Here is a 24,515-nt window from a genome sequence, read left to right as displayed (position 1 = left end):
GTTGTGTCTCTGCCAGGTTTTGGTATCAGGATGATGTTGGTCTCATATAATAAGTTAGGGAGGATTCCCTCTTTTTGTATTGTTTGGAATGGTTTCAGAAGGATTAGTACCAGCTCCTCTTTGTACATCTGGTAGAATTAATCTGTGAACCTGTCTGGACCTGGACTTTTTTGGGTTGTTAGGCTATTAATTGCTACCTCAACTTTAGACCTTGTTATTGGTCTATTCAGGGATTCAACTTCTTCCTGGTTTGAAAAAAAAAATCTTTAAAAAGTATTAACAAATTAAATCTAGTAATACATAAGAAGAATAATACACACTGGCCAAATGGAATGCATCCAAGGAAAGTAAGGCTGGCATAACAGTCAAAAATTAGGCTGGGTGTGGTGGCTCACCCCTATAATCCTTGCACTTTGAGAGGCCAAGGTAGGCAGGTCACTTGAGGTCAGGAGTTCGAGACTAGCCAGGTCAACATGGTGAAACCCCGTCTCTACTAAAAATACAAAAATTAAGGCCGGTGCAGTGGCTCGCACCTGCAATTTCAGCACTTTGGGAGGCTGAGGTTGGCAGATCACCTGAGGTTAGGAGTTCGAGACCAGCCTGGCCAACATGGTGAAACACCATCTCCATTAAAAATACAAAAAAAGCCGGGCGCGGTGGCTCAAGCCTGTAATCCCAGCACTTTGGGTGGTCGAGCTGGGTGGATCACGAGGTCAAGAGATCGAGACCATCCTGGTCAACATGGTGAAACCCCGTCTCTACTAAAAATACCAAAAGTCAGCTGGGCATGGTGGCACGTGCCTGTAATCCCAGCTACTCAGGAGGCTGAGGCAGGAGAATTGCCTGAACCCAGGAGGCAGAGGTTGCGGTGAGCCGCGATCACGCCATTGCACTCTAGCCTGGGTAACAAGAGTGAAACTCTGTCTCAAAAAAAAAAAAAAAAAAATTAGCTGAGCATGGTGGCATGAATCTGTGATCCCAGCTGCGCAGGAGGCTGAGGCAGGAGAGTCGCCTGAACCAGGAGGCAGAGATTACAGTCAGCCAAGATCGTACCACTGTACTCCAGCCTGTGTGACAAAACAAGACTCTGTCTCAAAAAAAAAATTAGCTGGGCATGGTGTCACACACCTGTAATCCCAGCTACTTAGGAGGCTAAGGCAGCAGAATCACTTGAATCCGGGAGGCAGAGGTTGCAATGAGCTGAGACTGAGCCACTGCACTCCATCCTGGGTGATAAATCAAGAATGTATATAAAAAAAATCAATCAATGTAATTCATGAAATAAAAGAGAAAAAAGTGCATCTTTCAGTAGCACATACACTAAAATTGGAATGATGCATGGAAGACGTGAATTCACAAAGCATTCCATATTTTTTTAAAAAAGAGAAAAGATATATGATCACTTCAATATATCCAAACAAAAGCATTTAACAAAATTCAACATCTATTCATGATTAGAAAGATTCTCAAAAAGACTTCAGGTGATGTGAACAAAAATTTTGTTTACTTAATACAAATAAGTTATCACAGATTTCACTATTACCTATTTTGTTAAAGTGTAACCATTTTGTACTGTACAGAATTAATGTATTTTTAACATATAACTACTAGCATTTATACCCAAAATTTCCCTCTCGTTATTTTTGATTATTATATATTATGTATTTCTAGCTGTATTAAACTAGACCTCTTCCAGCAAAAACAGATGGATTTAATTCAATATAAGCTCAGGGAAATGAAATGAATGTCCATTGTATATGAGACTTGCATAAAATACTGAATACTAAACCAATAATGAGCTATCAATTATGTAAATATAAAATGTCTTCTTAATCTGCTTCTAGGTCATCCATTAAATGAATAAATTTCACTCTGTTTCCCATGCTGGAGTGCAGTGGCGAGATCTCAGCTTACTGCAAGCTCCGCCTCCAGGGTTCAAGTGATTCTCCTGCCTCAGGCTCCCACGTAGCTGGGATTACAGGCATGTGCCACAATGCCAGACTAATTTTTTTTTTTTTTTTTTTTTTTTTTAGTAGAGACAGGGTTTTACCATGTTGGCCAGACTGATCTCAAACTCCTGACCTCACATGATCCACCCACCTGGGCCTCCCAAAGTGCTGGGATTACAGGCGTGATCCACCATGCCCTGCCTGAATAAATATGTATGAAACATTGTTGTGAGCTAGGTGACAAATGTAGAAGGATCCCATCCCTGTTTTCACAGAGCTTAGTCTAGTAGCCCAGGACAAACACACATAAACAAATAATTACAACACTGAGTACTAAGCATGTTCTGTAATAGAATTGTATACAAAGAGCAATTAAAACAAGGATGAGAAACTAACTGATTATGCTTGGAGGAACTGGGGAAATTCTTGATTTTCAGCAACAATAAAAGTAAACTGATTTACCCAGCAAAGCTTCCCTAATCTCTTAATGAACAAAAATTAAGCCCTTAATGGTGTCTCTACGTACCAGTAGTACTGTCCTTAGGCTACAACCACATAAAAACGTTGTGAATTTCACACACAAAAGACAGGCTCCCGGTTTTGGAGAGGAAAGCAGAAGTATTCTTTGGGAGTGGTTGAGGTTTTGATCATTGATCAAATTTATAGTCTACTTCTGTACAACTCAGTTGTTTCTGTGTGTTAGAGATCATAAAAGCTGGGGTACTTTTTGGGGAGCATGTGTACTTTTTATGAGTAAATTAGCTGCAGCTGGGACAAACTAGACAATGGTATGGTAGAAGAGTAGATAGGGAGGTCTTATGTGTGGGCTTGAAGCAAGACAGTCCTGTATTCAAGTTTTGGCTCTCTGACTTACTACTTTGTAGTAGTGGACAAATTAAGTAGTTTCTCCTTTATTCTATTTCCTCTTCTGCAACATGGAAGTTGCAATGATTACCTTATAGAGTTATTGTGAAGTTAAACAATATGATGCATGAAAACTGCCTGAGACAGTGCCTGCAACATGGCACCTCCTGGAGTGGTGGCTCCTGTAATCATTTTCACCATGGTAATGGTGATGGTGATGATGATGATGATGATATTCCTTTTTTTTTTATCCTTCAGCCAACTCACATCAATATATTCTTTGTTTTATTGTTATTATTATTATTATAGTGGGTTTTATTGTTGCTTTTTTGAGACGGAGTTTTGCTCTTGTTACCCAGGCTGGAGTGCAATGGCGCGATCTCGGCTCACCGCAACCTCCGCTTCCTGGGTTCAGGCAATTCTCCTGCCTCAGCCTCCTGAGTAGCTAGGACTACAGGCACGCGCCACCATGCCCAGCTGATTTTTGGTATTTTTAGTAGAGACGGGGTTTCACCATGTTGACCAGGATGGTCTCGAACGCCTGACCTCAACTGATCTGCCCACCTTGGCCTCCCAAAGTGCTAGGATTACAGGTGTGAGCTACCATACCTGGCGTATTGTAGTATTTTGAGAACATAATTTTCTTCTTCTAGACAACCCCAAAGGATGGATTTGTAATTGCTGATGTTCAGCTAATTACAAGCAATTCTCCAGAGGAAAAGCAGTCCCCTTTGTCAGCTTTTCGGTCCTCTTCCTCTTTAAGAAAGAAGAATAACCCAGGGGAGAAAGCACTTCCACCGTGGCGATCTTCTGATAAGCATCCAACTGATATCATCCGTTTTAATTACCTAGACAACTGTGACCCCATGGAGACTGTCTGGCAAGGGTAAGACGCTCCATGCCCTTCTTACCTTCTTTGTTTTTAGAAATAATTTATTGGCATTTCAGTAAATGAAGGGATGAAAATAGAACCTACTCTGAAAGGCTAGATGTGGTGGCTCATGTCTATAATCCCAGCACTTTGGGAGGCTGAGGCAGGTGGATCACGAGGTCAAGAGATCAAGATCATTCTGGCCAACCTGGTGAAACCCCATCTCTACTAAAATTACAAAAAATTAGTTGGGCGTGGTGGTGCACACCTGTAGTCCCAGCTACTCAGGCTGAGGCAGGAGAATTGCTTGAACCTGGAAGGCAGACATTGCATTGAGCCGAGATTGCACCATTGCACTCCAGCCTGGTCAACAAGTGTGAAACTCATCTCAAAAAAAAAAAAAAAGAAGAAAAAAAAGAACTTACTGTGAAATACAAAAGCTTTTCAGTACGTAGGAGCAAAAAGTAATAGAACAGTATAATGACCATTATTAGCAGATTTGCTCTATTTGTTACAGTTTGCATTTTGTCATTGTAATGATTTAACATTGCTGCTGCTGCTGCTTTTTTTTTTTTTTTTGTTTTTGTTTTGGAGTCTGGAGTCTCGCTCTCATGCTCTCCCAGTCTGGAATGCAATGGCACAATCTTGGCTCACTGCAACCTCCACCTCCTGGGTTCAGGCAATTCTCCTGCCTCAGCCTCCCAAGTAGCTGGGACTATAGGCACCTGCCACCATCCCCAGCTAATTTTTGTATTTTTAGTAGAGAAGGGGGTTTCACCATGTTGGCCAGGCTGGTCTTGAACTCCTGACCTGGGGTGATCCACCTGCCTCAGCCTCCCAAAGTGCTGGGATTACAGGTGTCAGCCACTGTGCCCAGCCCCTTCTAACATTTTAACATTAAATTGCAATCCGGCACCAAAGGGTTTATTCTAGCCTTTATCCCTTTTGTATTTGTGACTCCCTTCTCTGATGGGAAGAAAGCTGGTACTCAATAGATTTACTGATTGTATTATATATGTGTGTGTGTGTAAATAATATATGAATATATTTATATTTACACACATATATATAATATAACAAATATATATCATATATTTACTTATAAATAAATTCTGAAAGTAAAGCTGGGTGAGGTAGTATGTGTCTGGAATCCTAGCACTTTGGGAGGGCGAGGCAGGAGGATCGCTTGAGCCCAGAAGTTTGAGACCAGCCTGGGCTTCTATGCCCAGGCTGACCCTATGTTGACCCTATCTCACAAAAAAAAAAAAAAAAGAGAGAGAGAGAGACAGAGAGAGAGAGAAAGAAAACAAAGAAAAAATATTTTTGGTTCTTTGTCAAACACATCAGAAATCTCATCATTAGTATTTTTTAAACCTAAAAACATCCTGTCAGGAGCCAGTAGGGCTCTAGCACAGTATCTTAAGCTGAAAGTAACTCTTCAGCCTGCCCCAAAGATGCAGAATATGTGAAACAGCCTTGGGTCTTTGGGGTTTCCTGGTGGAGCTCCTGTGTTGTTTATTAAATTATTGTACTGGGTCAGTGCCGGGATGGAAGTGCCACTTTCTTGCTTAAATGTTTCCCTTAATAAATGTTTCCCTTTCACTTCTAGATGAATTAAGTTGCACAGGCTGGTCTCTAACTAAGGTTTCCCTTGGTAAAAGGGCATTACCTGTCACTTCTAGTCTCATTATGTTGCCCAGGCTGGTCTCTAATTCGACTCAAGCGATCCTCTCCCCTCGCCCTCCCAAAGTGCTGAAATTACAGGCACAAGCCACCGTGCCTGGCAAGTTGTTAGGTCTTTATACATTTTGCTGCTTACTGCTGGCATGATGGACAATGCCAACCCGGTATGAACCAGCCAAGAAAGGCTGAGGAACTACTCCACGGAAGTCGAATTTCAGAGGCAAATAATTGAGATCAGAGTCCAGAGAATGGAGCAAGCCAGAGAGACTGAGGAGTCATCAGGTTGAAAAATCAAGAGATAGTGCAAAGGTTAAACAAATTAAATGGAGCAGTCCTGAAGCTCATTTCCCCGAGTAGACCTGACACCCCATTCTCTCTCGACAGTGTCTTTTAGGGCACAAAAGTTTTCGATTTTGATGAAGTCCAATTTGTCTAAATTTTGGGTGTCATATCCGAGAAATCATTGCTAAATCCAATGTCACGGCAATTTTCCTTTATATTTTCTTCTAAGAGTTTTGTGGTTTGAGTTTTGCACTTTAGGTCTTTGATCCATTTTGAGTTAATTTTTGCATATGGTATAAAGCTGGGGTCCAGCTTCATTGTTTTGCATGTAGATATCCCATTTCCCCAGCACCATTGTTGAAAAGACTGTCCTTTGCCCCAGTGAATAGTCTTGGCACCTTTGTTGAAAGTCAATGGACCATATGTGTGAGGGTTTTATTTCTGGGCTCCTTATTCTGTTCCATTGGTCTCTACGTCAGTCTTCACACCAGTATGACACTGTTTTGATTACTGTAGCTCTGTAATAAATTTTAAACCAGGAAGTAGGAGTTCCTCAATTTTGATCTTTTGGGACATTTATGCAAATCACCCTTCTTTATTGGGCCAAGAGAGCTGAGGTGAGAGGTTGGAGTGGACACCCAAAAAGATCAGGCCAGGTGCAACGGCAAACACCTGTAATTTCAGAACTTTCAGTGGCCGAGGCAGAAGTATCACTTGAGTTTAGGAGTTTGAGACCAGCCTGGGCAACATAGCAAGATCCTGTCTCTGTAAAAATAAAATAAAATTAGCCAAATGTGGTGGTGCATGCCTGTAGTCCTAGCTACTCAGGAGGCTGATTGGGAAGATTGCTTGAGCCCAGGAAGTGAAGGATGCAGCGAGCCATGGTTATGCCACTGCACTCCAGCCTGGGTGATGAAGCAAGACTCTGTCTCAAAAAAAAAAAAAAAAAAAAAAGTCTACATATTTCATTTGGCCTGTGTGTCACTTGAGCATTTTGTTTTGTCCATAATTTCCCGCTCTGTCATTTTTTTTCCCCCTTGCAATTTGTTTGTTACAGATATCAGATCATTTATCCTGAAAAGCTTCTCACATTCTGGATTTTGTTGATTGTACTTTCCACATGCATCCCAACAGGTTCCTCTGTCCCTTGTACCTGGCTATACTGAGAGTCAGACCTTAGAGACTTATGTATGTACTGAACAGGGATATATACTTCCATCACAATACACATCATTTCTGGTTGTCTCTTTTTTTGTCGTGTTGGTAGCCATGGATACTCATCGCCTACATCCATTACATCAGACAAATTTTTCCCGTAAAGGGCAAAGCAGGAAATATTTTAGTCTTTGCAGGACATATGGTCTCTGTCACAGCTACTCAACTCTGCCATTGTAGCATAAATATAGTAATAGACCATGTGCAAGAAATAAGTATGACTATGTTCCAATAAAACTTTATTTACAAAAACAGGCAGCAGGCTGGCTTGAGCCTGTGGGCTGTGGTTGGTGGATCCTTGTTTTACCCTAACACATACAGGAGTTTTAGAAAAAAATGGCAATATTAAAGCAAGCAATATGATTACTGAAAACCGTTTGACTTTTGTCTGTATTTTCATCTCTCTGATATACTTTAAGAAGAATATTCAGACAAACGCCTGCATTAAACTCACGTGAAGTAACTTCTTTGTCTGTAGTAATGCCACCAACTCAATAAATACATACTTGTTTCATTTTGCTTTTTAGATTTTAGGTATTTTTCACTTCATTTTATTCTATGATTTTGAGAAAAATTTCGATGGCTCCAAAATTAAATATACAAAATAAGGTATACTTGGAGAAATCTAACTTTTGGTCCCTGTTCCTCTATATTACCTGTTCTTCTTTTTTCCTTTTTTTTTAAGTTAGGGTGTCACTCTGTCACCCAGGATAGAGCGCAGTCATGGCTCAGTGCAGCCTGGACCTCCAGGGCTCAAGCACTGCTCCTTCCTGAGTAGCTGGAACTACAGGCATGCATCACCATGCCCAGCTACATTTTAAAATTTTTTGTAGAGATAGGGTCTCACCACGTTGTGCAGGTGGGTCTCAAACTCCTGGACTCAAGTTATCCTCCCCTCTCGACCTTCTGAATAGCTGGGGTTACGGGCATGAGCCACCATGCCCAGCTCATATTCCCTGTTTTTGATCAGTTCACATGGGAATCCTACTTATAGGTAACTGTTTTTCATTTTATGATTTAATCCTTCCATTTTATTTTATTATTATTATTTTTTGAGATGCAGTCTCACTCTGTCGCCCAGGCTGGAGTGCAGTGGCACGATCTCAGCTCACTGAAAGCTCCACTTCCTGGGTTGGACTGATTTTCCTGCCTCAGCCTCCCAAGTAGCTGGGACTACAGGTGTGCACCATCATGCCCAGCTAATTTTTGTATTTTTAGTAGAGAAGGGGTTTCACCATGTTGGCCAGGCTGGTCTCGAACTCCTGACCTCAGGTGATCCAACCTCCTTGGCCTCCCAAAGTGGTGAGATTACAGGCCTGAGCCACCACACCCAGCCATAATCCTTCCATTTTAAAAAGTAAAAGTGATCGCCTATGTACATTATATAGAGGCAGAGATCTTAATACCTCCTTCCTGAAATGAATGGCAGCACACACTACATACCATCTCATCTACCTTTCTTTCTTCATGAAACAGTATATCCCGGACATCCTTCCACAGTTGAATATAGAAACATCCTGCCTTCGTTTTGCAGCTCATAGTACTGCATTGTGTTGTGGAGATACCAAAGTTGATTCAACCAGTTCTCTATTGATAGACATTTGGCTTGTTTCCAGTTAAGGGAAGACAATCTTTTAAATCACAAGAACAACAAAGTCAAACAGACAAATAGCTATGCAAATCACCCGAGTTTTAAAATGGTACTTTGTAATTTTCCTACTGCTTTCCAATTTACAGAAGAAGAAAGAGAAACGAAATGACCCCAGATTTCAGCCGACAGTCACATGATAAGAAAAATAAATTGCAGGACAGAACTAGGCTAAGAAAAGCACAATCAATGGTAAGTACTGCTTATAAAAGATTCGTCACCATAGCATTAATGAGAATCTCCAGATCTCTAATCCTGTTTGCAAAATTGAATTTGCTTATTTAATCAGAATCATCAAGTGGTGGTTTAAATTCGAGTTTCTGACACTGACTGACAGAGAAGCCATGACCTTGAAGACACCCTTTATTTAATATCTCTGCTTTCTCATCTGTTTAAAAAAAAAAAGTCTTAGATGAACTGATGTGTATGAAATTGCTTTAAAAACTATATGATATGAGGGGAATATTTTCTATCAGTTGTTCTTTCTTCTGCTGAGTCCTTTGGGACAGAGAGAGGTGCTATCAGGAATTGCTTTTTTTTTTTTTTTTTTTTGAGACACGGTCTCTCTCAGTTGCCCAGGCTGGAGTGCTGTGGCACAGTCTCAGTTCACTGCAACCTCCGCCTCCTGGGTTCAAGCAGTTCTCCTGCCTCAGCCTCCCAAGTAGCTGGGTCAGGTACCTGCCATCATGCCAGGCTAATTTTTTATATTTTTAGTAGAGACAGGGTTTCACCATGTCGGCCAGGCTGGTCTCAAACTCCTGATCTTGTGATCCACCCGCCTTGTCCTCCCAAAGTGCTGGGCTTACAGGTGTGAGCCACCACGCCCAGCCAAGAAATTGCCGTCTCTAAGAGAAGGCTCCCCTGATCTAAATCCATTTAGGCCAAGCATGGACTGAGGCAGGAGGATCGCTTGAGGTCAGGGATTCAAGAGCAGCCTGGGCAACATGGTGAAACCCTGTCTCCACTAACAATAGAAAAATTAGCTGGGTGTGGTGGCACATGCCTGTCGGGGTGCGGGGAGGCAGGAGGATGGCTTGAACCTGGGAGGCAGAGGTTATAGTAAGCCAAGATCATATCACTGCACTCCAGGCTGGGCAACAGAGTCAGTCTGTCTCAAAAAAAAAAAAAAAAAAGGGAAAATGCATTTAAAGTAACTTTAGAAAAAATGAATTAAGAACTTTTCCTTTCATAATTAAAAAACAGTGAACGGACTACCTAATAAAGCCAGCAGTTGCAACTAGGGAGCATTATCATGGCATAGCAGAGTTTCCCAAATTGTGGCTCCAAAGCCCCATGGTTCTCTTTCAGCACATTGTGCAAGTCTTTGGCACAAAGTAGAAAGGAATAAGGGTGGAATTAAAAGTTCATATATAGTAGTAAGGATTTGGAAAAGAGATGAAGATACACACTCAAGGGAAATTAATGTCGGATGGATGTCAGCTGGGAGAGGAATAACGCACTCATGAATAATCACTTTTATGGTTCTGCTTTAAAGCTCTGTTTCTGCTCAAATGTATTTTCAAGTGGTATGTTGCAAAAAAAGAGAGGGAGGGAGAAATGAGCTTCTTTAAACAGGGACATCTGAATTCTGTGGGGCCAGTTTTGTAGGGCCGGATGAGGCTTATCATAGACATGTGTACTGATGCCCAGGGGAATGGGGGAGCTTAGAGCAAAGCAGTAAAATTGTCAGTGAAGCCATTAATTGAGAAAAATAACTTTATGAGGCTTAGCACGTGGGCCATGATGGTGTGCTTCTGATAGGCAAAGAGTCAAAGAGAAGTCTAAGGGAGAACGGGGAATTTGAAGGCCAATAAAAGTTGATGGTAATGCATGCTGACAAATTATCAGCACAGCCAAATATTTCCCCTGCTTCGAAAACAGGGAACCCAAAGCTAAGCCATGCCCCTGGGCTTTTGACATTAGCCATCTGTCAAACACTAGCAGGGCGTGCTTCAGTGAAAGCATTCATTATAAATTAAAAAGTTAAAAAGTTGTGCTAATTAAGGCTGAAAGGAAACCCAGGGGACATTAAGCAGTGAGGGACAATTAGCCCTTCGTGATCGGGGCTCATGATTGTGCCTGTCTATTCTTGTGGTTTTTGTAAATATACTAATTATAATCACTGTGTTTCATAGTTTTGATAAAAAGCATAAAGCATCATTAAATCCCCCCAAAAGTATGCTGCCATCTTTGACTCATGCGGGTGATGAGCTTCCTGGGAGAGCCTGGCTGTTTGAGCTACAGGGCGGGGTGTGGCGCAGGTCCCCTCTCCACAGGTGGTGGTTTGCCCTCATCAGCTTCCTAAGTGATGCAAGATGACTGTGAAAATGAAGAAATATTGGATGTGAGGCAGAGAAGAGGAAATGGGTACCAAGGAAATCCAATCAGGGGAACAAAGGAAAGTGAGGGTAAAACTCTGGCCGTTGCAGCCATGGAGTGAATCTGCTACCCTAGACACAGCCAAGATGTGATTCCAGGGCAGAAAATCATGTCTTCATCTGATACATAAATGTCACCGGAAGGGGGTCTGGATCCAGACCCCAAGAGAGGGTTCTTGAATCTCGTGTAAGTTCATAAAGTGAAAGCAAATTTATTAAGAAAGTAGAGAAATAGGTCGGGCATGGTGGCTCATGCCTGTAATCCCAGCACTTTGGGAGGCTGAGGCGGGTGGATCACCTGAGGTTAGGAGTTCGAGAGCAACCTGGCCAACATGGTGAAACCCCATCTCTACTGAAAATATAAAAATTACTCCAGCATGGTGGTGGGTGTCTGTAGTCCCAGCTACTTGGGAGGCTAAGGCAGGAGAATGGCTTGAACCTGGGAGGCGGGGGTTGCAGTGAGCTGAGATTGTGCTACCGAACTCCAGCCTGGGCAACAAAGCAAACTGTCTCAAAAAAAAAAAATACATATATATATATATATATATATACCCACACACACACACACACACACACTTATATATACACATATATACACATACATATAAACTCCACAGTAGTCAGACGCCATTTTCATTAAACTTCAGAGATTTTCAACCTTGTATAAAGACATTACAGTATCTATCTATCTGTCTGTCTATCTATCTATATTATTTATTTGAGATGGAGCTTTGCTCTTTCACCCAAGCTGGAATGCAATGGCGCAATCTTGGTTCACTGCAACCTCTGACTCCCGAGTTCAAGGGATTCTCCTGCCTCAGCCTCCCGAATAGTTAGGATTAGCTGGGATTACAGGCACCTGCCACCACGCCTGGCTAACTTTTGTATATTTAGGAAAGACGGGGTTTCGCCATGTTGGCCAGGCTGGTCTCAAATTCCTGACCTTAGGTGATCTGCCCGCCTCAGCCTCCCAAAGTGTTAGGATTACAGGCATGAGCCACCATGCCCGGCCCTGTATTTTTAATTTTAACAGCAGATTCCTGCAATTCTTAGGGATGGAAGGAGCTGTCTTTTTGAGGGAGAGACTTTACTAAACTCATAGGGAGGGCTGAGGCCTTGAGGGCAAGGATGTCAGCAGACTCTAGGACTTCAGAGGCAGGGAAAACCTGCTGGACTAGAGATTAGAGGAGGAGTTTCTTGTTTTTCCTCCTGGAAGGGAAGAGAAGGAGGAGGAGAGGGAGTGGGGAGGAAAGAGGTAGAAGGAGGAGGAGAGAAGCTGAGATTCTGTAGGGGAGAGAGGCGGGAGCAGTGCCAGATAGTGATACCACCTGTTCCAATTAAACCTGTTTGCTGTTACTGAGATGTGAATACCTCCCTCCATCTCTACAGTAAATTCTACTTCTTACACATGGAAGCAAGATCTTAGAAGTCTAGAAGGCCAAGAAAATCAACATTCCTTGGGATAATTGGCCAAGAGGACCCTAGCTGACATCTTGTTTCTTTTGTTTTTTTCCTTTATATGAAACAAATATCTCTCTCTTTTTTTTTTTTTTTTTTTTTTTTTTGTTAAATAAAAACAAATACGTCTTGTGTAACGCTGAACTTTCACTTGGGAGTTAAACATCCTCACTTTCTAGGTCCTGAGTCGGCCATGGATTTCAAAAGTCCTGCTATTTCAGAGCATTCACCTCAATACAAGTAACAAAAGTCTGTAATTGCCTGCTTACTCTAATTGCCTTAGATTACATCTTATCTTTTCCTGTGCTCTGCTAATTCCAGCCTCTGAAATTACCTTCTTCACCTCTTTCCGAGGATAACTTTACTCTTAGTGTCCTGATTTTTTTTTTTTTTTTTTTTTTTTTTGAGAAGGAGTCTCGCTCTGTTGCTCAGACATGAGTATAGTGGGCTCACTGCAACCTCCACCTCCCAGGTTCACGCAATTCTCCTGCCTCAGCCTCCTGAGTAGCTGGGATTACAGACTCCCGCCACCACACCTGGCTAATTTTTGTATTTTTAGTAGAGACGGGATTTCACTACGTTGGTCAGGCTGGTCTCGAACACCTGACCTTGTAATCCACCCATCTTGGCCTCCCAAAGTTCTGGGATTACAGGCATGAGCCACCATGTCCGGCCACTGTCCTGATTTTTAAAAATGCTTCTTCAAGCTTTCTTACCTTTTTCCCCTCACTCAAAAGAGGAAAGAAAAAAACAGGAATGTACTCTAAAGTGATTCCTGGCTCGTACTGTGGAGTGAACAATGGTTTAAGAGTCAGGAAACCACAGTTCTAGTTTCAACTATACCACTAACGAGTAGCCACTCAGCTTCCCCGAGTCTTTGTTTCTTCATTTATAAAATGAGGGTTTGGTGGGTGTGGTGGCAAGGGACACAGGAGGTCGAGGTGGCAGTATGGCTTGAGGCCAGGAGTTTAAGACCAGCCTGGGCAACATAGTGAGACCCCATCTCTACAAAAATTAATTAGCCAGGCATGGTGTTGCATGCCTGTAGTCACAGCCACTTGGGAGGCTGAGGTGGGAGGATCGCTTGAGCCCAGGAGGTTAAGGCTGCAGTTAGCCATGATTGCGCCACTGCACTCCAGCCTGGGTGTGAGAGCACTTAAATAAATAAATAATAGTAGCAGTAGTAGTAATAAAATGAGAGTTTGCCCTGGGGCCCCATGGGTTTCTAGGCGTTCATACCCCTCTCTCTCCTGATACCTGAAGAACACAGCTGTGATTAAAATCACTTTAAGGCTGGGTGCAGTGGCTCACGACTGTAATCCCACCACTTTGGGTGGCCGAGGCAGGTGGATCATGAGGTCAGGAGTTCGAGACCAGGCTGGCCAACATAGTGAAACCCATCTTAACTAAAAATTCAAAAAATTAGCTGAGTGTGGTGGTATGTGCCTGTCATCCCAGCTACTCAGTAGGCGGAGGCAGGAGAATCGTGTGAACCCGGGAGGTGGAGGTTGCAGTGAGCTGAGATTGCGCCATTGCACTCCAGCCCAGATGACAGTATGAGACTCCATCTCAAAAAAAAAAAGAAAAAAAAGACTTCATGTAGAATACCCCCTCACCAAAAAAACTTTGTTAGATTCATGAATCCTAATTTTAAACCGATACAAACTGATTTCTGTTTCCAATCTTTTTCTTTGAACTTAAGGAAGTATAATGAACCAAAACAGAAGAATTTATAAAACAGAGTTTCTGCAGAAGCTTCCTTGCAGGCAGTCTTTAATATACTGCTTATCAAATTCTGATGCACTCCTCAGGTGATGTGCTTTGGGGTTTTTTTAATTTAAATTTAAATTTTTTTCTTTTTTTTTGAGACAGGGTCTTACTCTGTTGCCCAGGCTGGAGTGCAGTGGCATGATCACAGCTCACTGCAGTCTCTACAACTTCCTGAGCTCAGGGGATCCTCTCGCCTCAGCCTCCCAGGTAGCCAGGCCAAATCTGGCTAATGGTGTGCTTTTTGTGTGTGTGTACTTTTTGTAGAGACAGGATCTTGCTATGTTGCCTGGGCTGGTCCCAAACTCCTGGCCTCAAGCAATCCTCCTGCCTCAGCCTCCAAAATGCTGGGATTACAGGTATGAGCCACTGCGCATGGCCAGGTGTTCGTTTTACAACGATGTCTGTTTGCTTTGAATGTGCAGAACCAAAAATATCCATCAGAGAGATCTTTATTTCATTTAACCAATGAAATTCCTGGGAATTCCATTTGGAAAGAAAAATAAGAAAGAATATGGGCTTTGCAGTCAGACAGACCTGGGTTATTGTACTAAGCAGTATGACTTAAGATTTAAGTTACTTAGCCTCTCTAAGCCTCAGTGTCTTTGTCTGAAAAATGGGAATAATGACACCTACCTAAATCCTAGCTCTATATTAAGCATTTAATACATGTTCCTGCTCTCTTTTGTTTGATATCATGTTATTTTTCTTTTTCCTTTCTTTTCTTTTTTTTTTTCTTTGAGACAGTGTCTCACTCTGTCACCCAGGCTGGAGCACAGTGGGGCCATCTCGGCTAACTGCATCCTCTGCCTCCTGGGTTCAAACAATTCTCATGACTCAGCCTCCCAAGTAACTGGGATTACAGGCACTTGCCACCATGCCAGGCTGATTTTTGTATTTTTAGTAGAGATGGGGTCTCACTATGTTGGCCAGGCTGGTCTCTCTTTTTTTTTTAACAGGGTTTCACCATGATCAGGATGATTTCGATCTCCTGACTTCGTGATCCGCCCGCCTCAGTCTCTCAAAGTGCCGGGATTACAGGTATGAGCCACTGTGCCTGGCCCAGGCTGGCTTCAAACTCAAAATGGATCTCAAAGTAATCCATTTGCCTCGAGGTCTCAAAACGGACCTCAAGTCATCCATTTGCCTCAGCCTCCCACAGTGCTGGCATTACAGGCACGAGCCACCACGCCCAGCCTACTTTGCTTTCTAAGGACACAGATTGGGATGCAAATAGCCTAGGCTCAGTGCCCTTCGTACTACTGTTTTAGTATCTGGTGATTTTGGCTAAGTTGTGTAACCTCTCTGAGCCTCTTTTTCCTCATCTGTAAAATGGCGTTAGTAGCAAGACTAACATCACTGAATTGGGAGGAGGATGTAAAGCACAGTACCTAGCTCAACGCTAACGGTGGTAATAACAGTGGTAACAGCAGTAAAAATCATACGAAGCCATCACCTGAGCCCACAGGGAAGATGAGAGAAATCTGATGGTGAGCTGCGGCTGAGACAGATAGAGGAGGAACCTGCCAGGCAGCCAGAAGGCGTTTGTGGGAGGTGCTGGCCTGTGGAACAAGAGTCCCCTTTTCGCATTTTCCTTGCCCTTCCCCATTTGTCTTCTTCATCCCACTTTGTCTTTTCCTTATGGTCAGTTTCTTTTCTTTTTTTTTTTTTTTTTTTTTTTTTTTGAGATGGAGTTTCGCTCTTGTTGCCCAGACTGGAGTGCAATGGCACGATCTCAGCTCACCGCAACCTCCGCCTCCTGGGTTCAAGCAATTCTCCTGCCTCAGCCTCCCCAGTAGCTGGGACTACGGGCACGCACCATCATGCCCAGCTAATTTTTGTATTTTTAGTAGAGATGAGGTTTCACCTTGTTGACCAGGATGGTCTCGATCTCTTGATCTCGTGATCCACCCGCCTTGGCCTCCCAAAGTGCTGGGATTACAGGCGTGAGCCACCGCGCCTGGCCAGTTTCTTTTCTTTTTTTGAGACCATCTCACTCTGTTGCCCAGGCTGGAATGCAGTGGTGCGATCTTGGCTCACTGCAGCCTCCGCCTCCCAGGTTCAAGCAATTCTTGTGCCTCAGCCTCCTGAGTAGCTGGGATTACAGATCTGTACCACCACGCCAAGCTAATTTTTGTATTTTTCATAGAGGCAGGGTTTCTCCATGTTGCCCATGCTGGGCTCAAGCTCCTGGTCTCAAGCGATCTGCCTGCCTCAGCCTCCCAAAGTGCTGGGATTACAGGTGTGAGCCACCGTGCCTGGCCCGTATGGTCAGTTTCTACAATAACAGTTGCATTAATAGCCATGTGGAATGTAAGCCATGTAGTTTCAGCTCCTGCAAGGCCCCCATATAGTCTTGTGCCTGCATGTGGACTCCTCCTCATTGTCCTGTTTCTTGTTTTTTTCTTTTTCTTTTTTTAGTGACAGAGTCTTGCTGTGTTGCCCAGGCTGGAGTCTGGGGTGGTTCGATCAGGGCTCACTGCAGCCTTGACCTCCTGGGCTCATGTGATCCTCCTGGCTCAGCCTCCCAAGTAGCGAGGACTACAGATGCACACCACCATACGTGGCTAATTTTTTGGTTGTTTGTTTGTTGGAGACAGAGTCTCATTTTGTCACCCAGGCTGGAGTGCAGTGATGCGATCTTGGCTCACTGCAACCTCCGCCTCCTGGGTTCAAGTGATTCTTTTGTCCGAGCCTCCTGAGTAGCTGGGACTACAGGCACATGCCACTACACCCAGCTAATTTTTGTATTTTTAGTAGTGACAGGGTTTCACCATGTTGGTCAGGCTGATCTTGAACTCCTGACCTTGTGACCCACCCACCTCGGCCTCCCAAAGTGCTGGGATTACAGTCGTAAGCCACTGTGCCTAGCCATAATTTTTCAATTTTTTTTGTAGAGAGAGGGTCTCACTTTGTTGCCCAGGCTGTTCTTGAACTCCTGGCCTCAAGTGATCCTCCCGTCTTGGCCTCCCGGAGCACTGGGATGAGAGGTGTGGGCTACTGCTCCTGGCCAGCGTTTTTTGTTTCTTACTCCATGCTCCTAGATTGAAGAGTGCATGTGTGTTGAACTCAGTGCCATGAATTATGTGCTATGTGCACTCCAGTGCTTAAGAACTACAAACTTGATTGTCGTTAATTTTTGAAACCTAAGAGACAAAAAAGCCTCCTTGGTAAGAATCCTGGGGGCAAAATCATCTCTCAGGTGTCCCCACTACTTGGAGTCTTTGCATTTCCCTTTGCTGGGAAGAGATCTGAGTTTACTTGTTCTGTCTTGTTGCCTCTTGTTTTATGAGGCTATCCATAATAAATTGCTGTGGTATTTCCAATGGAAATGATTCTCTCTGCTCTCATTCACTGGGCATTTAGATTAATGCCAAATGGCTATTTGTTTTTATTTTATTCACACAAATTAACTTCCATTCAGGATCTACCAGAAGAGAACTGTGTTTGTGATCTATATACATTAGTTATAACACGCTTTAGTCACTGTTACCATTGGGGTGTAATATCTATGTATGCAGGCAGGATGCAGCAGCTCATGCCTGCAATCCCAGCACTTTGCGAGGCTGAGGCAGGGAGAGACCAGCCTGGGAAACATAGTGAGACCACCCCCAAACTTTACAAAAAATGAAAGTTAGCTAGGTATGGTGGTGTGTGCCTGTGGTCCCAGCTACGGGGGAGGCTCAGGTGGGAGGACTGCTTGAGCCTGAGAGGTTGAGGCTGCAGTGAGCTATGATTGCACCACTGTACTTCAGCTTGGGTGACAGTGAGATCCTGTCTTTAAAAAATAATAACATAATGCAAAATAAGACATATGCATGTAGCGTGTGTGTCTGTGTGTGTGTGTGTGTGTGTGCGTGTGTGCGTGTGCGTGGCATTTAATAATATGGTATTTCACCATAAACTACACTGGAAGCCAATTTTCTAAGATATGTTTTGAAATATGAGTTCACAATGATTACTACCAACCAACCATTGTTGAGAAACGCTGAGTGTGTGATTGCTCAGAAGTGCTGAGTGTATAATAAAATTATATTGTTTGCTAACAAGAACGATGGCAAGGAAAACCTGGCCGGCCCCCACCAAGTGGAAAACTGCTTGGGGCATTCTAAAGTGGCAAGACAGTAGGTGTGTATCACACACCGGTGAAAACAATTCTATAAGCGCCGGATATGTGACCCTGCCCCCGTGGCTCCCCCGTGGAGAATACTTTTTAGTGTGTCTGTGATCTGCGGTAAGCAGGCACCAGCTGCCTGCCTAGTTTATTTTTGTTCTGTGAGAAAATACCAAACACCTGTTTGTTAATAAGAATCACCTGTTCAGAGAGACTGACTACTTGTGTCAGCGTCTGCTCGAGGCCCTCAGCTCAGAAGGCTGTTGCCCCCCCTCCACCAGATAGACCCACTTTGCTGTTCTGTCTGGGTGTCTGCTTCTTGATGCTTTCAGCGCTGCCTGGATGGGGGTCTCTGTGGCCGAGCTGGTCTCGGTAACCCACTTAGACCTCACGGCCTTTGAACGTTTGCATCACATCCCTACCATTTCACCCACTTGGAGGGCTGAAAGATGTCACATAGTCTTGGATTGAAATTTCAAAACCCTGGCTCGAGTTGCTTAGCCTTCCTCTGCAGCTGCAAACATAACCCCAAGGTTACTTAAAAGATAAAGACAAAGCCAGGCCTGTGGATTCTTTAAAACTGCTTTGGTTATTTCTAACAGCTTGCCTCTATTTCCGCCAGAAGCATAAGCTGGGAGGAAAAGGGAATGTCCTGGTCACAGTCGTTGGCCAAAGCAGGGGCCCTGTCGAAGGTGAGCAGACAGGGCTGAGCAGCCTTCTGGGCTCCGGACAGACAGGAGACAGCAGGGGTCCTTCTCCAGAATTCCTAGATGGAAAGTCCTTGAAGCAGCTCCATCCTGGGGATTAGGCATCCTCTCAGCCGCGGAAGGCTGGACTGGGACTAGCATCGCTCTCTTAGGCCTTCCTCACAGAAGAAGCCCCCGCCCCACCAGGAGGACGATGACCTCGTCGGCCATCTCCTCTGTACTCTGAGCCTTTGTCTCTAACTGTGAGCTCATCCCCCAACCTGTGCTTTAGGTGGTTTACAGGGGTGAGTTTAAACTGCTTACACTGCTAAACCAACAACTTCTGATTTTGTTTTTCAAACAATAATCCGTATTTATATACAGTATTACCACATCACTCTGATAGCAGCAGGAGGCAGCCAAATGCCTGGGCACGTAGGGGTGGGTCCCTGGTGAAACCCCACTTCCAGCCATAGACAGTTTAAAGCCTGACAGCCAAGCTACAAGTCAAATCCACAGACCGACTGAGAACCTGTCTTCCCGTCTGATTGATCCCCACCCCTCACCTATTTGACACGTACCTCCCCTTTCCTAATTGGTTTTCTACACCGTCGTGCCCACCGTCGAGTGGCGTCTTTGCTTTAACCTTTGGTGTATACTCACAAACCAGTCAGCTCACACTCCCCATTCTGAGTCCACAGAAAGCCCCTGACCCAGCCACACAGGGAGAGAGGAAACACCCAACTGTGGGGGTGGGGGACCTCCCCACCCTTCTGTGTCCCGTATCTGCCGAGAGCTGTTCTGTCCTCAGTAAAATCCTCTGCGCTCATCATCCTTCAATTGTCAGCGTGACCTTACTCTTGGATGCTGGACAAGAGCTCAGGACCCCCTGAGTGTGGATACCCAGAAAGGCTGTCACACTGGCCTTTTGCCCTCACCAGTGGAGGGCAGCTGCCCCACAGGACAGGGACAGGAGCCAACTGAGCCGCTACATGCTGCCGTCCATTGGGCTGTGGACAGTGGAACTAAGAGCTAATTAGCACACTAACGCCCCGTCTGGAGCTTCAGGGTCACGGGCAGCCTTGCCTGGGTGCCACCATGTTCCCCTTGAGGCAACATGCCTGACCTGGCCGCAGGCCCCACATGGAGCTTGCTCCTGTCTTGGCACTGGGAGTGGCCGGCTGGGTCCCGTCCTCACTCACTCACGTGCTCCCTCCCTCAAGGGCTGAGTGCAGCAGGGCTGAGTAGGGAGGGCGCCCTAGCTGCATGTCTGGCAATGAGGCGGAGAAAAATCCTGCATCGACTCCTCAACTGGGAGCCATAATAAAACATCAAGAGGAGCCAGGTGCGGTGCTCATGCCTGTAATCCCAGCACTTTGGGAGGCTGAGATGGGCGGATCACAAGGTCAGGAATTTGAGACCAGCCTGACAACCATGGTAAAACCCCAACTCTATTAAAAATACAAAAATTAGCTGGGTGTGGTGGCGCGCACCTGTTATCCTAGCTGCTCAGGAGGCTGGGGCAGGAGAATCCCTTGAACCCGGGAGGTGGAGGGTGCAGTGAGCCGAGATTGCACCACTGCACTCCTGCCTGGGTGACAGAGTGAGACTCCTGGAAACAGAGGGAGATTTTTTTAAAGGGAGGAGGTGAATCTTCTACAAAGTGAAGATGTGGTAAGATTCTTTACCATATCACAGGCCTGTTGTGAAGAAGAAATGAATTAATAAATGCATGCTCTTAGCACAATACCTGGCTGTCAGGTATTTGCAATTATCATTGTCATTGGTATTCCAGAAGAGGGACTGGCACAAAGCAGGTGCTGTCATTGTTGTTACTATATTTATCTATTTTCCATAGCCACATACTTCTTTACCTAATCTGTTTTCTTAACTGATCCCTGGGTGGATCCAATGGTGGTGTTTGCATCAGTGATCATTTGCAGATGTCTGCAAATAACATGAATGGAGAACAAACAAAAAAATCAATGAGGGGCCGGGTGCAGTGGCTCACACCTACAATCCCAGCACTCTGGGAGGCCGAGGTGGGCAGATCACTTGAGGTCAGGAGTTCAAGACCAACCTGGCCAACATGGTGAAACCCCGTGTCTACTAAAAATACAAAAATTAGCCGGGCGTGGTGGCAGGCGCTGTAATCCCAGCTACACAGGAGGCTGAGGCAGGAGAAGAGCGTGAGCCCAGGAGGCGGAGGCTGCAGTGAGCCGAGACTGTGCCACTGCACTCCAGCTTGGGCACCACAGTGAGACTCCATGTCAAAAAAAAAAATTAATCAGGAAGTGAAAATGACAGGTCTGTAAACAAGCTGGTATATACAGGCTGCTGCTGTTTCTACCTTTTCTTGGGCCTTAGCCTCCCATGGGACCCTCACCCTCGGTAGCCTCTTGGCATTCTCACACAATTCTCCATGCCCAATAAAAATGACATCTAGCCTAAAGACGGGAATTTTCTATCCCTGTGCAAAGTCTACCTGCAAGGCTGTTTCAGCCATTGCCCTGAACTGAGAAAGAAGGAGGCGGCACTGGTACGTTTATCATTAATGAACAAGGATTTTTATAAGCACTGAACTAGCCCTAGGGAGACAATCATAAGACACAGCCCCTGCTCTCAAGCTTCTGGGCTACAGGGGAGAGCTTCCAGCCTAGGAAGGGAAAAGTCCCAGATATCTGGGGTGGGCAGTTGTATTAAGGTTCATGCCTCTCCTGTCTGGGACTGGAAACATAGCAGGAAATGTCAGGTTCGAGGTACAAGGATACGAGTTCAGAAGAGGCCTGAATAGATGGGCCTGGAGCCCAGGGGAACAGCAGGTGAGAGAAACACGTCCAGCCATGGAAAATTCAGGCACCGATTGGCCAGGAAGTGGGCCAAGAACAGAACCCTGGAGAATTCCAATGTCGAGCGCATGGCCTTGCATTTCTCTTCTATTTAAAGACACAATAATGGCACATCAGGATAAATACCTCTCGAAAAAGAACAGAAACTCAACTGATGAGAAAAATATTGAATTACCTGATCCCATCCTTCTTCGTAGGAACAGATGGAGGACTGGAAAATTCTTTTCTGTTGTTCTTTTGTTTTTGGTCTTGGCTTATTTGGATGAAGTCTCACTCTGTCACCCAGGCTGGAGTGCAGTGGCGGGATCTTGACTCACTGCAACCTCTGCCTCCTGAGTTCAAGTGATTCTCCTGTCTCAGCCTCCGAAGCAGCTGGGACTACAGGAGTACGCCACCACACCCAGCTATTTTTCTTCTTCTTTTTTTTTTAATATTTTTAGTAGAGATGGGGTTTCACCATGTTTGCCGGCCTCGTCTTGAACTCCTGACTTCAGGTGATCTGCCTGCCTTGGCTTCCCAAAGTGCCGGGATTACAGGTGTGAGCCACCGCCACCCGCCAGAATATTCTTGTCATGGTGTTCCAGGGCAGCCCTAGGAATGCTGGTAGATGGCGTGGCTGTTGGCAACATCCACCTACCAGAAAGCAGACAGCTGCAGCAGGGGGTCCTGCACATTCGTAAAGGTCATTCATGTCGGCATCGTTTGTAAGAGCAAGACGTTGAAAATGGCCCAAATATCTATCGGTATGGTTCATCAGGATGTGAACGGTTATACAGCTGTTGAAAGACTGGGGAAGTTCTTTGTGTATTGATTTGAGTGTTGTTTTTTTTTTTTTTCCAGTTTTTTTTTTTTGTATTTTGTTTTTAGATGGAGTCTCACTCTGTTGCTCAGACTGGAGTGCAGTGGCGTGAACTCACTACAATCTCCACCTCCTGGGTTCAAGCAGTTCTCCTGCCTCAGCCTCCCAAGTAGCTGGTACTTACATAGGAGTGCACCACCACGCTTGGCTAATTTTTGCATTTTTAGTAGGGATGGGGTTTCATCATGTTGGCCAGGCTGGTCTCGAACTCTCGACCTCAGGTGATTCATCCACCTCGGCCTCCCAAAGTGCTGGGATTACAGGCATGAGCCACCATGCCCAGCCTCGTGTATTGATTTGTAACCCACATAAACACATACACACGCCCCCCATACATAGCCTCTGTCACATATATTGTGAGAAGACAGCAGTGGTGATCACAATGTGCTACCAATTGTGTAAAAAAGGAGAGGGGGGCATTACGTTTGCATTCTGAGTCTGCATTTGCTCACATACATATACAGTATTGCTAGAAGTAGACAAAAAACAACAACGAGAAAACCCTGGTAACTTCGAGAAAGGGACCTCGGAGGCTGAGGATGAGGTGGGGGGAGATTTTTCACTGAATGCTTTTGTACATTTTGAATATTGAACTATGTGGAACAGTAATCTATTCAAAAAATAAACATGCTTGCTTATTTTCAAAGAGGGAGAAAAGCAAAAATAATCCCTGAGGAGCCCTAGGAAAATGCCCTTTTGGGAAGAATCCCATGGAGAATAGAGGCGTCATGAAGTGTGCCTTGCTGTGTCTCGAGGTTCGCAGACATTAAATCACGTGAAATGAGGGTTCCGTTATCCCCCTACGATGCTTCTTGCTATTAAGTCCATGTGCTGCAAAGATGGACCTTTCTGGGGAAAGAAGGTGGGGATGGATTCACAGCCAGGGAGCACAGATCAGTAGGAAAGAAAAGGTTTGGGAGACCCTAAGATAGGTATAGAAGAAATTTCTAGTTATCATTTCAACCAGATAGGTGCTACAGAGCAGGGTTCAAAACCGTCAGATTTTGAGCCTTTTCTGTAACTTTCCCGTGTTTTCCCCCTTCAGTCTTGTCTTATCTCTTGTAATAATGGATACGAAAGTCTCGAAATGAAGAGGGTCTGCGAGCTTGTGTTCCGGGACCACAAGGAATGGTGGCCGGAAGGAGACCATCTTTCCTGAGCCCAGCTTGCAGGGAAGAGAATGCCGTAGTCTGGATGGATGGTGACAGCTACCAAGAGGAAAGGGGAGCGGGGGAGGCGCTGGGACCTGCCACAGTGAAAAAGGTGGGCTGTGAGGAGCCTGCCTGGACCTGTGGTCTGCCCGGGGACTCAGGACAAAGGGTTCCGTAAATGCAGTGACAGATAAGCATAGCACCGTAATAGGATTAAATCTGAAACTGTTACAGGTGAGATGTGACTAGCCCATTCTTGTATCGCAGAGACATAGGCCTTTTCTTCATTCAACAGGTATTATTTAATTTAATTAATTTATTGTTTTTGAAATGGAGTTTCACTCTTGTTGCCCAGGCCGGAGTGCAATGTCGCAGTCTTGCTCACTGTCACCTCCGCCTCCCAGGTTCAGGCGATTCTCCCACCTCATCGTCCCGAGTAGGTGGGATTCCAGGTGCACACTACCATGCCCGGCTAATGTTTGCATTTTTAGTAGCGATGGGTGTCACCATGTTGGCCAGGCTGGTCTCAGACTCCTGACCTCAGTGATCCGCCTGCCTTGGCCTCCCAAAGTGCTGGGATTACAGGCGTGAGCCACTGCAGCTGGCCATTCAACAGATATTATTTTGTCTTCATTGTTACTAATAAAGCACAGAGGGACCTTCCTGTTTATTTTCTTACCTTGTGCTGATCTTGAAACAACAATGAAAATGCTTCCGCTACAGGGATCTTAGCACCGCAGC

At 44.8% G+C, this 24,515-nt stretch overlaps 1 protein-coding gene across 1 annotated transcript in view; it reads left to right on the top strand.

The window, feature by feature from the left end:
* Positions 1-24,515, top strand: part of FBXO16 (F-box protein 16) — a 70,264-nt gene that overhangs the window by 43,609 nt on the left and 2,140 nt on the right. The window contains exons 5-6 of the mRNA XM_032265422.1: positions 3,467-3,699; positions 8,602-8,704. Of these exons, the coding sequence (XP_032121313.1) occupies positions 3,467-3,699; positions 8,602-8,704 (336 nt within the window). The remainder of the gene's footprint in view (positions 1-3,466; positions 3,700-8,601; positions 8,705-24,515) is intronic.

This window comes from Sapajus apella, unplaced genomic scaffold, assembly GCF_009761245.1.
Source record: "Sapajus apella isolate SASKATOON/1434 unplaced genomic scaffold, GSC_monkey_1.0 scaffold150, whole genome shotgun sequence".
Classification (NCBI taxonomy): Eukaryota; Metazoa; Chordata; class Mammalia; order Primates; family Cebidae; genus Sapajus; species Sapajus apella.
This window is presented reverse-complemented; position numbering and strand designations above follow the sequence as displayed.